Source organism: Procambarus clarkii, chromosome 58, assembly GCF_040958095.1.
Source record: "Procambarus clarkii isolate CNS0578487 chromosome 58, FALCON_Pclarkii_2.0, whole genome shotgun sequence".
Classification (NCBI taxonomy): domain Eukaryota; kingdom Metazoa; phylum Arthropoda; class Malacostraca; order Decapoda; family Cambaridae; genus Procambarus; species Procambarus clarkii.
The window spans coordinates 23,984,224-24,002,075 of NC_091207.1; the positions used below are offsets into that span (position 1 = coordinate 23,984,224).

At 47.6% G+C, this 17,852-nt stretch overlaps 1 protein-coding gene across 1 annotated transcript in view; it reads right to left on the reverse strand.

Moving 5' to 3' along the window:
- Nucleotides 1-1,317: 1,317 nt before the first annotated feature.
- LOC123768038 (uncharacterized) overlaps nt 1,318-17,852 on the reverse strand; it is a 98,219-nt gene continuing 81,684 nt past the window's right edge. The window contains exons 9-11 of the mRNA XM_069306785.1: nt 10,665-10,808; nt 7,736-7,879; nt 1,318-4,496 (exon numbers count right to left, since the gene is read on the reverse strand). Of these exons, the coding sequence (XP_069162886.1) occupies nt 4,372-4,496; nt 7,736-7,879; nt 10,665-10,808 (413 nt within the window). The 3' untranslated portion in view covers nt 1,318-4,371. The remainder of the gene's footprint in view (nt 4,497-7,735; nt 7,880-10,664; nt 10,809-17,852) is intronic.

Genomic DNA, 17,852 nt, shown 5'->3' on the forward strand with positions numbered 1-17,852 from the left:
AACACGACCATTTTTCTCGTACGAGTGAATTCTAACTTTTTTTTTGTGGTTCCTTAAGTAGCTTTGATTTGTCTTCTAAACGAGGGAGCTAAATATTTCTTGGCTCCTGACTTACGTAGCTACGGCTTGTTCTCCTTAGCTCTGAAGACGTTGTTAGTGTGATTACCAGACACTCAGGTATTCACTCAGACGCTCAGGTATTCACTCAGACGCTCAGGTATTCACTCAGACACTCACGTTTTCCTCCAACACGTTCCTGCAACCGGTCATCTTTTCTTAAGACGTAGCAGCCTGGAACACCTGCTGTGACGTAGCAGCCTGGAACACCTGCTGTGACGTAGCAGCCTGGAACACCTGCTGTGACGTAGCAGCCTGGAACACCTGCTGTGACGTAGCAGCCTGGAACACCTGCTGTGACGTAGCAGCCTGGAACACCTGCTGTGACGTAGCAGCCTGGAACACCTGCTGTGACGTAGCAGCCTGGAACACCTGCTGTGACGTAGCAGCCTGGAACACCTGCTGTGACGTAGCAGCCTGGAACACCTGCTGTGACGTAGCAGCCTGGGTAAACACTTACCACACACAAACACACACATAATGTATATACTACGCACGAAAGACACTTCAAAGGTAAAATGAAATACCCCATAAATAATCATTTGTTTTAATTATTTTATTACAGGCTAAAGTCTATATATATATATATATATATATATATATATATATATATATATATATATATATATATATATATATATATATATATATATATTTTCTCAAGCATAACAATTATATTTATAACACATAGCCACCCCAAACTTGCATGATATATGACATAACAATATTATGATTTAATATTCCCCCCCCCACATACGACCACCAGCACGACCTCGAGGCATGGGTAATGGGGCATTGGGCATCCAGGTCACCACGTGTATATACTCATTAAAAATATACCCACACACATGGTTCAATATACATATGGCTCAATATAGACATGGCAATATGACATGTATATGATGAGAGATCGCATGAGAGGTGAGAGACGGTGTGAGAAAGGGGGAGGTGAGAGATACTGTGAGGGGGATAGTTTGGACTCTTCACCAAACTCTTTGTCCAAACTCTTGACTCTTGACAAGCTTTTGACTCTTGTTCTCCCTCCATTCACCTCTACCCCCAAATCCCCTCCCTCCCTCCCCCCCTCCCCCCCCCTCTCCCTCTCTCCCTCTCTCCCTCTCTCCCTCTCTCCCTCTCTCCCTCTCTCCCTCTCTCCCTCTCTCCCTCTCTCTCTCTCTCTCTCTCTCTCTCTCTCATAAACATCGTCATTCTTTCCTTATGCATAACATCCCCACCCTTACCCCTTTCCTTGTATTGCCTCTAGTTCTATTATCTCTTTCACTTCATCTCACAACCCTGGCTCTCTTGGACGCCATATTATCCCTCATGCGCCCTCTAATGTACCTGGCAGCTGTATGTTACTGCGGCCATTGTAACCACACACACACACACACATATATATAGTTCCTTCTTCCATATCTTTTACTTTCGTCTACCTTTTGTGTAGTAGTTGATATTTCTTCCTGGAAGGGGTCACTGTTCTGTTAAGAGTTGGATGTGAGGTTTATATGTAGGGCTTTCATCCTATTTTTCCTCTAGTTGCGTTCCATGCTATACAGCATATATTGGTGTATGTTGGACTTCCCGCGGCACTCCTCAGAGTGGTGTGGTGTATGTTGGTGTATGTTGGACTTCCCGCGGCACTCCTCAGAGTGGTGTGGTGTATGTTGGTGTATGTTGGACTTCCCGCGGCACTCCTCAGAGTGGTGTGCTGATTCTTCGTAGTTATGATGATCCTGTTTAATGCATGTTCTTCACTAGTTTCTGTTCTTGCAATAATATTCCACGACTACCTTCCCTCTGCCAGTTAAGTCCATGTTTGGCATACTTCGCTACTTTGCCTTCATTCCACCCCGAGCCTCTTGTAGCTAATGCAAAATGACCTATTTAAGAACAAATAAAATCTTCCAGCCCGAACGCAGAGAGAGAGAGAGAGAGAGAGAGAGAGAGAGAGAGAGAGAGAGAGAGAGAGAGAGAGAGAGAGAGAGAGAGAGAGAGAGAGAGAGAGAGAGAGACAGAGAGAGAGACAGAGAGAGAGACAGAGAGAGAGAGAGACACAGAGAGACACAGAGAGAGACAGAGAGAGAGAGAGAGAGAGAGAGAGAGAGAGAGAGAGAGAGAGAGAGAGAGAGAGAGAGAGAGAGAGAGAGAGAGACAGAGAGAGAGACAGAGACAGAGACAGAGACAGAGACAGAGAGAGAGACAGAGAGAGAGACAGAGAGAGACACAGAGAGAGACACAGAGAGAGACACAGAGAGAGACACAGAGAGAGACACAGAGAGAGACACAGAGAGACACAGAGAGAGACAGAGACAGAGACAGAGAGAGAGAGACAGAGAGAGAGAGACAGAGAGACAGAGTCAGAGAGAGAGGGAGGGGGGGGGGTCGCTACAAGCAGGGTGGAACCTATCGAGAAAATACGTTGGGGTGCGTTTGCAGCGCTTAGTATAGTGTCTGAATGAGTGTTTTCTTCTTTCTTTTGCGGTGTTAAATATTTTGTTCATACTTTGCGACATTTTGAATATTTTGAACTAGAAACCATTCTTTTCTAGTTCTTGCAAGCTTGAGCTCTGTTGATTCTTTTTCTTAATCATTTCTGCTTTTTCTTATTGCCGTTTTCATAATTATTTCCTTGAGAGAAAACGAAGGATAAAACAATGATTTATATCCCGTGACAGATTCTCGCTTGTCTAAAGTAATTATCAAAAGAAGGCACCAAACAGGGAAGTCTATGTAGCACCATCAAAGTGCGAAATAATCAGAGGGCGCTAAATATCACCAAGAATGCCAATACGAGAACAAAAACGCATAAGGCGAACGATATCAAAAGTATCCGATTCACCAAGAATTCTATCGAGGGACAAGTGACCGCGAGGGGCGGTCGGAAAGCAAGACAGACGCTCGTTCCGGAAGTCAAGACATTCAACAAGGATATGCACAACTGTAAGAGGGATTCTCGCTTGTTAACATCACCGTTTGAGATGTTGAACCACTAGTCCTGTACTATACCTGTTTACGTTGATGACTGGTAGGTTGAATGTGGTTTCTAGATAGTGGAAGATATAGTTGAGAGTAATATATCATGGTTGGTGCAGATGATGATTGAGTGTATCGTAGTGTTGTTGATCACGGCACAAATGGGACATATCACCTACAAGATGAGTTGATGGATTAAGCATTTCGTCTAAATGCCAACGCTGACTTCAATTGTCTTGGAGATGGAAGACTAGTTAGTATATTCAATACACAATGAAATCACAAGGACGTCATTTATGTAGGAGAAAATATTTAGGAACATCGGATGAAATCCAACCTGCTAACCGGGGCTCCCCAGACACACACACACACACACACAACCACCTGAACCATGATGAGCTACTATGTGTAGTGTGGTAATATTCTTGTAGAGTGCGGGACGTGGTACCAAGCCCAGCCTGTGGTCTTAATGTATTTTCTTAAGATTTCCTGTTGTATTGACGGAGGTGAGAGATGGAGAACAGCACCAACACCTGTTGTGCTGTAGTGGGTGGAGGGGCTGTAGTGGAGGTGCTGTAGTGGGTGGAGGTGCTGTAGTGGAGGTACTGTAGTGGGTGGAGGTGTTGTAGTGGGTGGAGGTGCTGTAGTGGAGGTGCTGTAGTGGGTGGAGGTGTTGTAGTGGGTGGAGGTGCTGTAGTGGAGGTGCTGTAGTGGGTGGAGGTGTTGTAGTGGGTGGAGGTGCTGTAGTGGGTGGAGGTGCTGTAGTGGAGGTGCTGTAGTGGGTGGAGGGGCTGTAGTGGAGGTGCTGTAGTGGGTGGAGGGGATGTAGTGGAGGTGCTGTAGTGGGTGGAGGGGATGTAGTGGAGGGGCTGTAGTGGGTGGAGGGGCTGTAGTGGGTGGAGGGGATGTAGTGGAGGTGCTGTAGTGGGTGGAGGTGCTGTAGTGAGTGGAGGGGATGTAGTGGAGGTGCTGTAGTGGAGGTGCTGTAGTGGGTGGAGGGGATGTAGTGGAGGTGCTGTAGTGGGTGGAGGGGATGTAGTGGAGGGGCTGTAGTGGGTGGAGGTGCTGTAGTGAGTGGAGGGGATGTAGTGGAGGTGCTGTAGTGGAGGTGCTGTAGTGGGTGGAGGGGATGTAGTTGAGGTGCTGTAGTGGGTGGAGGGGATGTAGTGGGTGAAAAATTAACTTATTCTATAGTTATGTTGTATGTGGAGAAGTAGCTAGTGGAGTGATGTCATATGTGGAGGAGGAGCTAGTGGAGTGATGTATGTGGAGGAGCAGCTAGTGGAGTGATCTACTAGGAGGAGGAGGAGTGATGTGGAGGAGAAGACGGAGGAGAATCAAGGCCAACAACAGACTCCACCAGCAACAACAACAGCAGCAGCCGGCGCCGTGAGAGGAGACTCCTGCAAGAGGAAGAGGGAACAATCAGTTTCAACATCTTCATCAACAATTATCCAGCGTCATGTAATCCAATTACCATTATTAAACAATCGTCACTGTTTTTGATGAAGAGAGAGAGAAAGATGAAGCCAAAATGTTGCCAATTTGGCTTCATCTCTCTAACACTGTATCTTATCTTGAGGTTATCTTGAGATGATTTCGGGGCTTTTTAGTGTCCCCGCGGCCCGGTCCTCGACCAGGCCTCCACCCCCAGGAAGCAGCCCGTGACAGCTGACTAACACCCAGGTACCTATTTTACTGCTAGGTAACAGGGGCATAGGGTGAAAGAAACTCTGCCCATTGTTTCTCGCCGGCGCCTGGGATCGAACCCAGGACCACAGGATCACAAGTCCAGCGTGCTGTCCGCTCGGCCGACCGGCTCCCTACAGTAGGGTAAAAAATGTAACTATCTTGTGTCTAATATAATTATTTTTGCATAGATATATTGATTAATTTAGTGTATCTCTCAATATACAATTGGGAATTTTGTTTGAAAAGATTAACCATTCCCCCCCCCTCCTCTAGGAGGAGGCCGGGTGTTGTATTTCCCATGCATGCAATCTACAGCAGTTGCTTGTTTCCCAGGATTTCCATTTAACTACTGGGTGAACAGGGGCATCAGGGAGGAATGGAAAAACGAGCCCAGCCGTATCTATCTTACACGGGGATTGAACCCCCTTGTCCAACGGCTGTAAGCTGAAGATGTAGATTACTTTGCTCCGGAACCCATTAATAAATTGATACAATATTTGTTGAAGTTAGTGTATGTCAGTTTATATAGGGGTAAGATAGCAAAGTGGGTATTGATGGAGGGGGGGGTTATTGATGGAGGGGGGGTATTGATGGAGGGGGGTATTGATGGAGGGGGGTATTGATCGAGGGGGGGTATTGATGGAGGGGGGGTATTGATGGAGGGGGGTATTGATGGAGGGGGGGATTGATGGAGGGGGGGTATTGATGGAGGGGGGTATTGATGGAGGGGGGTATTGATGGAGGGGGGGTATTGATGGAGGGGGGGGTATTGATGGAGGGGGGTATTGATGGAGGGGGGTATTGATGGAGGGGGGTATTGATGGAGGGGGGGTATTGATGGAGGGGGGGTATTGATGGAGGGGGGTATTGATGGAGGGGGGGTATTGATGGAGGGGGGGTATTGATGGAGGGGGGGTATTGATGGAGGGGGGGTATTGATGGAGGGGGGGTATTGATGGAGGGGGGTATTGATGGAGGGGGGTATTGATGGAGGGGGGGTATTGATGGAGGGGGGGTATTGATGGAGGGGGGGGTATTGATGGAGGGGGGTATTGATGGAGGGGGGTATTGATGGAGGGGGGTATTGATGGAGGGGGGTATTGATGGAGGGGGTATTGATGGAGGGGGGGGGTATTGATGGAGGGGGGGGGTATTGATGGAGGGGGTATTGATGGAGGGGGGTATTGATGGAGGGGGGTATTGATGGGGGGGGGTATTGATGGAGGGGGGGTATTGATGGAGGGGGGAATTGATGGAGGGGGTATTGATGGAGGGGGGTATTGATGGAGGGGGGGTATTGATGGAGGGGGGTATTGATGGAGGGGGGGTATTGATGGAGGGGGGTATTGATGGAGGGGGGTATTGATGGAGGGGGGTATTGATGGAGGGGGGTATTGATGGAGGGGGGTATTGATGGAGGGGGGGTATTGATGGAGGGGGGGTATTGATGGAGGGGGGGTATTGAAGGAGAGGGTATTGATGGAGGGGGTATTGATGGAGGGGGTATTGATGGAGGGGGGGTATTGATGGAGAGGGTATTGATGGAGGGGGTATTGATGGAGGGGGGTATTGATGGAGGGGGTATTGATGGAGGAGGGGTATTGATGGAGGGGGTATTGATGGAGGGGGTATTGATGGAGGGGGTATTGATGGAAGGGGGTATTGATGGAGGGGGGTATTGATGGAGGGGGGGTATTGATGGAGGGGGGTATTGATGGAGGGGGGGTATTGATGGAGGGGGGGTATTGATGGAGGGGGGGTATTGATGGAGGGGGGGTATTGATGGAGGGGGTATTGATGGAGGGGGCATTGATGGAGGGGGGGTATTGATGGAGGGGGGTATTGATGGAGGGGGGTATTGATGGAGGGGGGTATTGATGGAGGGGGGTATTGATGGAGGGGGGTATTGATGGAGGGGGGGGTATTGATGGAGGGGGGTATTGATGGAGGGGGGTATTGATGGAGGGGGGGTATTGATGGAGGGGGTATTGATGGAGGGGGGGTATTGATGGAGGGGGTATTGATGGAGGGGGGTATTGATGGAGGGGGTATTGATGGAGGAGGGGTATTGATGGAGGGGGTATTGATGGAGGGGGTATTGATGGAGGAGGGGTATTGATGGAGAGGGGGTATTGATGGAGGGGGGTATTGATGGAGGGGGGGTATTGATGGAGGGGGTATTGATGGAGGGGGGTATTGATGGAGGGGGTATTGATGGAGGGGGGTATTGATGGAGGGGGTATTGATGGAGGAGGGTATTGATGGAGGAGGGGTATTGATGGAGGAGGGGTATTGATGGAGGGGGGTATTGATGGAGGGGGTATTGATGGAGGGGGTATTGATGGAGGGGGGTATTGATGGAGGGGGGTATTGATGGAGGGGGTATTGATGGAGGGGGTATTGATGGAGGGGGTATTGATGGAGGGTGGTATTGATGGAGGGGGGTATTGATGGAGGAGGGTATTGATGGAGGAGGGGTATTGATGGAGGAGGGGTATTGATGGAGGGGGGTATTGATGGAGGGGGGTATTGATGGAGGGGGGGTATTGATGGAGGGGGTATTGATGGAGGGGGGGTATTGATGGAGGAGGGGTATTGATGGAGGAGGGTATTGATGGAGGAGGGGTATTGATGGAGGAGGGGTATTGATGGAGGAGGGGTATTGATGGAGGAGGGGTATTGATGGAGGGGGGTATTTAAGGAGGGGTCTGGAGGGGGTATTTAAGGAGTGGTCTGGAGGGGGTATTTAAGGAGGGGTCTGGAGAAGGGGGGGGGAGGGGATGAAGGAGGCGAGTGGGGGGGGGGAGTGAATTAACGTTTAGATACATATAAAGAGCATATATAAACGTTAGTTAAATCCATTTCACCCCTTCTAGACCCCCTTCTTCACCCCCTCTCCCCCCCCACCCCCTCCCTCCCCCAGACATGGACACATGACCTGGCTCCTCACCTCCATTACTGTAGGTGAATGTCTTCCTCTCGTGTTGTTTATTCCAGGAGGTGTTGACGGCGTCTTGTTGCGCCTGCTGATGCTCGCGTGACTTGCTGTCCTCCGCCTCCGGTCCTGCACCGGCCCGGGGCCCCGTCTGGCTCCCTGGGAAACCACATATATAGTCATATATGTACTCATATTCGGCATTTTTCGTAACAAGTGATCAACTGAATTGTTGACTTATATGTGGTATGACAGTGTGTGTGTGTGTGTGTCTGTTATGGCGTCTTGTCTAGTTGTGGCGTCTTGTCAAGTCGTGGCGTCTTGTCTAGTTGTGGCGTCTTGTCTAGTTGTGGCGTCTTGTCTAGTTGTGGCGTCTTGTCTAGTTGTGGCGTCTTGTCAAGTCGCGGCTCCTTGTCTAGTTGTGGCGTCTTGTCTAGTTGTGGCGTCTTGTCTAGTTGTGGCGTCTTGTCTAGTTGTGGCGTCTTGTCTAGTTGTGGCGTCTTGTCAAGTCGCGGCTCCTTGTCTAGTTGTGGCGTCTTGTCTAGTTGTGGCGTCTTGTCTAGTTGTGGCGTCTTGTCTAGTTGTGGCGTCTTGTCTAGTTGTGGCGTCTTGTCTAGTTGTGGCGTCTTGTCTAGTTGTGGCGTCTTGTCTAGTTGTGGCGTCTTGTCTAGTTGTGGCGTCTTGTCAAGTCGCGGCTCCTTGTCTAGTTGTGGCGTCTTGTCTAGTTGTGGCGTCTTGTCTAGTTGTGGCGTCTTGTCTAGTTGTGACGTCTTGTCTAGTTATGGCGTCTTGTCTAGTTGTGGCGTCTTGTCTAGTTGTGGCGTCTTGTCTAGTTGTGGCGTCTTGTCTAGTTGTGGCGTCTTGTCTAGTTGTGGCGTCTTGTCTAGTTGTGGCGTCTTGTCTAGTTATGGCGTCTTGTCTAGTTGTGGCGTCTTGTCTAGTTGTGGCGTCTTGTCTAGTTGTGGCGTCTTGTCTAGTTATGGCGTCTTGTCTAGTTATGGCGTCTTGTCTAGTTGTGGCGTCTTGTCTAGTTGTGGCGTCTTGTCTAGTTGTGGCGTCTTGTCTAGTTGTGGCGTCTTGTCTAGTTGTGGCGTCTTGTCTAGTTGTGGCGTCTTGTCTAGTTGTGGCGTCTTGTCTAGTTGTGGCGTCTTGTCTAGTTGTGGCGTCTTGTCTAGTTGTGGCGTCTTGTCTAGTTATGGCGTCATGTCTAGTTGTGGCGTCTTGTCTAGTTGTGGCGTCTTGTCTAGTTGTGGCGTCTTGTCTAGTTATGGCGTCTTGTCAAGTCGCGGCTCCTTGTCTAGTTGTGGCGTCTTGTCTAGTTGTGGCGTCTTGTCAAGTCGTGGCGTCTTGTCTAGTTGTGGCGTCTTGTCAAGTCGTGGCGTCTTGTCAAGTCGTGGCGTCTTGTCTAGTTGTGGCGTCTTGTCTAGTTGTGGCGTCTTGTCTAGTTATGGCGTCTTGTCTAGTTGTGGCGTCTTGTCAAGTCGTGGCGTCTTGTCTAGTTGTGGCGTCTTGTCTAGTTATGGCGTCTTGTCTAGTTGTGGCGTCTTGTCTAGTTGTGGCGTCTTGTCTAGTTGTGGCGTCTTGTCAAGTCGTGGCGTCTTGTCAAGTCGCGGCTCCTTGTCAAGTCGTGGCGTCTTGTCAAGTCGTGGCGTCTTGTCTAGTTGTGGCGTCTTGTCTAGTTATGGCGTCTTGTCAAGTCGTGGCGTCTTGTCAAGTTGTGGCGTCTTGTCTAGTTGTGGCGTCTTGTCAAGTCGTGGCGTCTTGTCTAGTTGTGGCGTCTTGTCTAGTTGTGGCGTCTTGTCTAGTTGTGGCGTCTTGTCAAGTCGTGGCGTCTTGTCTAGTTGTGGCGTCTTGTCTAGTTGTGGCGTCTTGTCTAGTTGTGGCGTCTTGTCAAGTCGTGGCGTCTTGTCAAGTCGCGGCGTCTTGTCTAGTTATGGCGTCTTGTCAAGTCGTGGCGTCTTGTCAAGTCGCGGCTCCTTGTCAAGTCGTGGCGTCTTGTCAAGTCGTGGCGTCTTGTCTAGTTGTGGCGTCTTGTCTAGTTATGGCGTCTTGTCAAGTCGTGGCGTCTTGTCAAGTCGCGGCTCCTTGTCAAGTCGCGGCTCCTTGTCTAGTTATGGCGTCTTGTCAAGTCGTGGCGTCTTGTCAAGTCGCGGCGTCTTGTCTAGTCGTGGCGTCTTGTCAAGTCGCGGCGTCTTGTCAAGTCGTGGCGTCTTGTCAAGTCGCGGCGTCTTGTCAAGTCGCGGCGTCTTGTCAAGTCGCGGCGTCTTGTCTAGTCGTGGCGTCTTGTCAAGTCGCGGCGTCTTGTCAAGTCGTGGCGTCTTGTCAAGTCGCGGCGTCTTGGCAAGTCGTGGCGTCTTGTCAAGTCGCGGCGTCTTGGCAAGTCGTGGCGTCTTGTCAAGTCGTGGCGTCTTGTCAAGTCGTGGCACCTTGTCAAGTCGTGGCACCTTGTCAAGTTATGGCGCCTTGTCAAGTCGTGGCACCTTGTCAAGTTATGGCGCCTTGTCAAGGAGCCATAACGACCAAAACCTCGCCCCTATCATGCCATATATGTAGGTTACCTTACAAATAACCGAGTGTAAAAAGTTTGTTCTCCTGACATTGCGCAGTGTGTGCCTTAATCCCTAAAATGTTCAGCCTTGTCACCCTTAATGGTATATATACTTGAAGCGCAAGACTTAAACTATGAGACCAAGTTTGAGACCAAAATGGTACTTCTCAATACTAAAAATATAAAAACTAAATTAATTACCATAAGTGTGCTTGTCAAATATTATGACGCATTCTGTCCCCCTAACACCACAACTTTGTTTAAAGTCAATAGAGAAAAGTAATACCTTTTTTTATTAATATATAATAAATATATATTATATATATTCAGGTAATAAACAGAGGAGCATTATTTACCTATGTCTATTGTCTATCGCGTGTCTTTAAGATCACTTACCTATGTCTACCTTCCAGGGTAAGAGGCTGTCGCTGGAGTGATGAGTGCCGGAGGAAGGTAGAGCAGCAGTGGTGGTAGTGGTGCTGGTAGTGGTGGTAGTAGTGGTGGTGGTGGTGGTAGTGGTGGTGGTTGTAGGTTGTATCTCTGTATCAGAAATGGTTTAAAGTCAGTGAGAAATGCGATGATCTCGTTAACAATCTCCTTATCCATCTATATCGATAAGGATTCCACTCCTTCCGTCCAAAGTAGGAGGGCCAGATGCCTGGGGCTAGATTCACACAAACAAACCTTTGCAGGGTGAACGGACTGAGGTACGGGACGGACATAACACATGCTGGTCGGGGGGGATCTGCCTATATATAATGGTATACGAAACACTAGCATTTACAGAGAGGCCACATGTTCGAGTTTCACCAAGTCAGGTGTGAAATATTTGGTGTCTTTCACTTAGAGTTTTAAATGATCATAATTATACGTTTTTTTCTTCTAGATCATTAGAGTTGTTTCAGTGCTTCTTAATAATACATAATTAATAGTTAGCGACTGAGAATATTCTGAGGCCCATTAATTGGGATCGAACCCGCATCCTTGGATTTCTTAGTCACACACACACACACAAGGACTTATCTCCCCCAAAAAAGAACTAGGAATCAAAAGGCTGGCATACCGAAAGGGGAATTATGAACAGATGAGAAGTTTCCTAAGTGAAATACCTTGGGATACAGACCTCAGAGATAAGTCTGAAGAGGGTATGATGGACTATGTTACCCAAAAGTGTCAGGAGGCAGTAAACAGGTTCATCCCGGCCCAAAGGGAAAAATCCGAGAAGCAACAGAAGAATCCATGGTATAATAGGGCATGTATGGAAGCGAAGAAACTGAACAAAAGAGCGTGGAGGAACTTCCGGAATAACAGAACACCAGAAAGCAGAGAGAGATACGAGAGAACCAGGAATGAGTACGTCAGGGTGAGAAGAGAAGCAGAGAAAAGTTTTGAAAATGATATAGCAAACAAAGCCAAGACCGAACCTAAGCTACTCCACAGTCACATCAGAAGGAAAACAACAGTGAAAGAACAGGTATTGAAACTTCGAACAGGCGAGGACAGGTATACAGAGAATGACAGAGAGGTGTGTGAAGAACTCAACAAGAGGTTCCAGGAGGTCTTCACAATAGAACAAGGTGAGGTCACTGTGCTAGGAGAAAGGGAGGTAAACCAGGCGGCCTTGGAAAAGTTCGAAATTACGAGAGAGGAGGTCAAGAGACACCTGCTGGATCTGGATGTTAGAAAGGCTGTTGGTCCAGATGGGATCTCACCATGGATACTGAAAGAGTGTGCAGAGGCACTTTGCTTGCCACTCTCCATAGTGTATAGTAAGTCACTGGAGACGGGAGACCTACCAGAAATATGGAAGACGGCGAATGTGGTCCCAATATACAAAAAGGGCGACAGGCAAGAGGCACTGAACTACAGGCCAGTGTCCTTGACTTGTATACCATGCAAGGTGATGGAGAAGATCGTGAGAACAAACCTGGTAACACATCTGGAGAGAAGGGACTTCGTGACAAATCGCCAACATGGGTTCAGGGAGGGTAAATCTTGCCTTACAGGCTTGATAGAATCCTACGATCAGGTGACAAAGATTAAGCAAGAAAGAGAGGGCTGGGCGGACTGCATTTTCTTGGATTGTCGGAAAGCCTTTGACACAGTACCGCATAAGAGGCTGGTACATAAGCTGGAGAGACAGGCAGGTGTAGCTGGTAAGGTGCTCCAGTGGATAAGGGAGTATCTAAGCAATAGGAAGCAGAGAGTTACGGTGAGGGGTGAGACCTCCGATTGGCGTGAAGTCACCAGTGGAGTCCCACAGGGCTCTGTACTCGGTCCTATCTTGTTTCTGATATATGTAAATGATCTCCCAGAGGGTATCGATTCATTTCTCTCAATGTTTGCGGACGATGCTAAAATTATGAGAAGGATTAAAACAGAAGAGGACTGTTTGAGGCTTCAAGAAGACCTAGACAAGCTGAATTAATGGTCGAACAAATGGTTGTTAGAGTTTAACCCAACCAAATGTAATGTAATGAAGATAGGTGTAAGGAGCAGGAGGCCAGATACAAGGTATCATCTGGGAGAGGAAATTCTTCAGGAGTCAGAGAAGGAAAAAGACTTTGGGGTTGATATCACGCCAGACCTGTCTCCTGCAGCACATATCAAGCGGATAACATCAGTGGCATATGCCAGGCTGGCCAACATACGAACGGCATTCAGAAACTTGTGTAAAGAATCATTCAGAACTTTGTATACCACATATGTCAGGCCAATCCTGGAGTATGCAGCCCCAGCATGGAGTCCATATCTAGTCAAGGATAAGACTAAACTGGAAAAGGTTCAAAGGTTTGCCACCAGACTAGTACCCGAGCTGAGAGGTATGGGCTACGAGGAGAGACTACGGGAATTAAACCTCACTTCGCTGGAAGACAGAAGAGTTAGGGGGGACATGATCACCACATTCAAGATTCTGAAGGGGATTGATAGGGTAGATAAAGACAGTCTATTTAACACAAGGGGAACACGCACAAGGGGACACAGGTGGAAACTGAGTGCCCAAATGAGCCACAGAGATATTAGAAAGAACTTTTTTAGTGTCAGAGTGGTTGACAAATTGAATGCATTAGGAAGTGATGTGGTGGAGGCTGACTCCATACACAGTTTCAAGTGTAGATATGATAGAGCCCAATAGGCTCAGGAATCTGTACACCTGTTGATTGACGGTTGAGAGGCGGGACCAAAGTGCCAGAGCTCAACCCCCGCAAACACAACTAGGTGAGTACAACTAGGTGAGTACACACACACACACACACACACACACACACACACACACACACACACACACACACACACACACACACACACACACAAACACACACACGTACACACACACACACACACACACACACACACACACACACACACACACACACACTTACACACTTCCGGGGAGTTCAAGACCGCAGATTCTCTCTATACGGTACAAATATTACCTCCTAGAAAGGTCACCTCCTGACTCGACTGTTCTTCTCGTTCTCTCACAAAAATAATCAGGGCAGTTCATATGGCAAACAAGTAGCATGTTACACACAGGAAACACAATAGTCTGATGCATCAAATAAACAAATAAACGAAGGCATTCTCTCGGACGTTGGTTTCATCCCTCGTCACGTCTGTCAGGGCGCCTGACAGCTGGGTGGACAGCGCTTCGGATTCGTAGTCCTGAGGTTCCGAGTTCGATCCCCGGTGGAAGCGGAGACAAATGGGCAAAATGTTTCTTCCAGCCTGATGCCCCTGTTACCTAGCAGTAAATAGGTACCTGGGAGTTAGTTAACTGCTACGGGCTGCTTTCTGGGGATGTGTAACAAAAGGGAGGCCTGGTCGAGGACCGGGTCGCGGGGACGCTAAGCTCCGAAATCATCTCAAGATAACCTCAAGATAACGGCCCTTGTGGATTTGTTCATTTGTAGCATGTTTCATATTGGGGTGCACTACATCAGTGTAAATCCTCCTTGATACAGACTCAAAAAAAAAGACTGAAGATGATTAAGCGAGATTATGGCTCTTTGACGAGTGCCAGGATTACTAGGCAATCAAGACAGCTTCCCCGAGAGTGCCTCATTAAGTGCCAGAAAACATAGCGCGGAGCGCTCTCAGGTAATTAACTGTGATCCGATGAACGAGGACATTGTTTCTCGGTATATACGAGCACTCGAACGACTGCGATACACAGAGAATGCTGCAATCTTGCAACGCCAGTGTTGCACTGAGAATTTGACGACCTTGCAGCAACGACAGAATTACACAGATAATATTTGCAACCTTTCGACGACACTGTTGCAGATATAATGTTACTGACTTGCAAAGGGAGTATTAAACAGATAATATTACAACCTTGCAACATCAGTGTTGCATAACAAATGTTACGACATTGCAAAGACAGCAGTGTTGCTTATAGAACGTTACGGCCTTGCAACGTCAGTTTTGTATGGAGAATGTTACGGTCTTGCAATAAGAGTGTTTCATAGAGAATGTTATGAATTGTAACAACAGTGTTACACAGATCATTATATGGTGTTGCAACACATATGAAACCGTCCCGTCATCTAATCCGTCTCTTTTTATTGTTTACACAATCTACGAACCGTCAAAATTGTTACATGTTAGTAAATATTAAAGCGTCGTAATATTGACGTTTTTCATGCATGACATTTGATAGGTTAGGTGGGTTGTTAGGGTTTGTATATTTCTGGTTAAGTAAAACAGTGTATTTATTCAGAGTGACAAATAGATTTTATTTGATTTTATTGGTCCCACCTCTCACAGTAACTTTCTGCTTCCTATTGCTTAGGTACTCCCTTATACACTGTAGCATCCTTCCAGTTACTCCTGCCTGTTTTTCCAGCTTATGCATCATCCTTTTATGATGTACTGTGTCAAAGGCTTTCCGACAGTCCAAGAAAATGCCCAACCTTCTCTTTCTTTCTTAATCTTTGTCACCTGGTCGTGGAATTCTGTTAAGCCAGATAGGCAAGTTTTACCCTCCCTGAACCCATGTTGATGGGTTATCACGAAGTTCTTTCTCTCTAAATTTGATACTAGTTTTTTTCTCACGATCTTCTCCATCATCTTGCTTGGTATACAAGTTAAGGACACTGGCCTGTAGTTTAGTGACTCTTGTCTGTCACCCTTTTTATATTTTGGGACTACATTAGCTGCCTTCCAGCTTTCTAGTAGGTCCGTTTCCAGTGATTTATTATACACCACGGGGAGTGGCAAGCGAAGTACTTTTGCACACTCTTTCAGTACCCCATGGTGAGATTTCGTTCGGATCAATTGCCTTTCTCACGTCCAGATCCAACAGGTGCCTCTTAACCTCATCTATGGTAATTTCGCACCCTTTCAAGGCTGCATGGTTTACTGCCTCCTCTTCAGAGACTTCGCGTTCTGGTGTGAAGACCTCCTGGAATCTCATGTTTAGTTCTTCACACACCTCTTTGTCATTCTCTGTGTACCTGTCCTCACCCGTTCTGAGTTTCATCACCTGTTCTTTCACTGTTGTTTTCCTCCTGATGTGACTGTGGAGCAGTTTTGGAACTTTATCTTGCGTTTATTTGCTACGTCATTCTTATACTGTCTCTCTTTATCTTCACAGACTGAGATACACATTCCTGGTCCTCTGGTATCTCTCTCGCTGCTCTCTGGTGCTCTGTTATTTAGGTAGTTCCTCCACGCCCTTTTGTTTAGTTTCTTTGCGTCCATACATGCTCTCTTAATCCACGGATTCCGCTTTTACTTCCGAGATAAACTTTTTACTCCCTCTAGATACTTTTGGGTGACATAGTCCATCATGTCGTGTACGGACTTAGTTCTGTGTCCCATGGTATTTCTCTTAGGGAATTTTCTCATCTCCTCATAATTTCCCCTTTCGGTACGTCAGCCCTTTGCTTTCTAGTTTTTTTTCGGGTGGTGGTGGGGGGGGGGGGGGGGGGGGGAAGATTACTCCTATTTTTTTCCTTAACCAGGTACTCAAATAACAGTACACTGTGATTACTCATTCCCAAGCGTGCTTCCAACTTAAGTTATTTGATATCCGACTCATTCAGGATGTATGTGTGCGTGTATATATGTATTTGTGTGCGCGCGCATGTGTGTGTATATGTATGGATGTGAAATATATGTAGCATACATGATAGAGGAAAATAGATCGGAAGTCAGTACATTGAACAACCGACGGTTAGATAGGCGGGGTCCAAGAGCTAGCAGCTTCTCGATCCTGCAGGTACAAATATTAAATATGCACACACACACACACACACACACACACACACACACACACACACACACACACACACACACACACACACACACACACACACTAGGGTGCACACTAGTGGACAAACTAGGCTACACCCCAGGGGACGTGTCAGGGTACACCCACGAGGCTACACCCCAGAGGACGTGCCAGGGTACACCCACCAGGCTACACCCACCAGGGTACACCCAGCAGGCTACACCCCAGGCTACACCCCAGGGTACACTCACCAGGCTACACCCACTAGGGTACACCCACCAGGCTACACCCCAGGCTACACCCAGCAGGGTACACCCCAGGCTACACCCCAGGCTACACTCACCAGGCTACACCCACTAGGGTACACCCACCAGGCTACACCCCAGGCTACACTCACCAGGCTACACCCACTAGGGTACACCCACCAGGCTACACCCCAGGCTACACCCAGCAGGGTACACCCAGCAGGGTACACCCCAGGCTACACCCCAGGCTACACTCACCAGGCTACACCCACTAGGAGCCACCCATTCACCACCTGGACAAAAACTACAACTCGTAACCAAGAGTGAATAAGGGAACCTGAGGACAATAGGAGGCACTCCAGGGCACTCAGCCCGAGGCGCGGCACCGTGCCAGGCACCCACAGCTGCAGGACCAGATGAAAAGCCTCCCAGTGCTCGCCTTAGGCCGGACAGGTGCGTTTGCAAGCGCAATTAATAACGCAACAATAACACTATTACAATCACCTGTGCTTTATCAAATCACAATCATTGAACATTGTTCAGTTGTTCGCGTCGCTCAGTAGGTTATAGGCACTGTTGGGCCAGGAATGAAATATATAAGCATTAATTAAACTGCAGGAGGCCTATAGGCCTATGTGAGGCAGCTCAGATATACATATATATCCACACAAAATCAGTCATATGTGTGTGTTTAACTTGCAGCAAGTTACCAAACTCCACGTGTATTGTGTTACACGATAATGTGTTCCACATATTAACAGTCCAAAGCGACCAGTATTTACCCAGGTCTTTCCTAAACGTTAAGCTTATCTAGTTTAATATCCAAGAATTTGTGTTTTATTTAATAACTAACAACGTCACAACGCAAGCTTTAGCGATAGGAACTACACAGCTTTGTGTTTCTAGTGTTCAGAAGCTTACTGATGTAAATAGAGACTTCAGTGTGAGACAGCCCTGGAAACACAAACCGAAACTGTCTCTATTTTCCGCTTGTTACAACTTGAAATAAAGTTGTTACATCTTGGCTTAACGTGTTTATGACATATTAGAACATTGTTACAACTTGCTATATTGGTTGTTATAACTGGTTAGGTGTTAAAA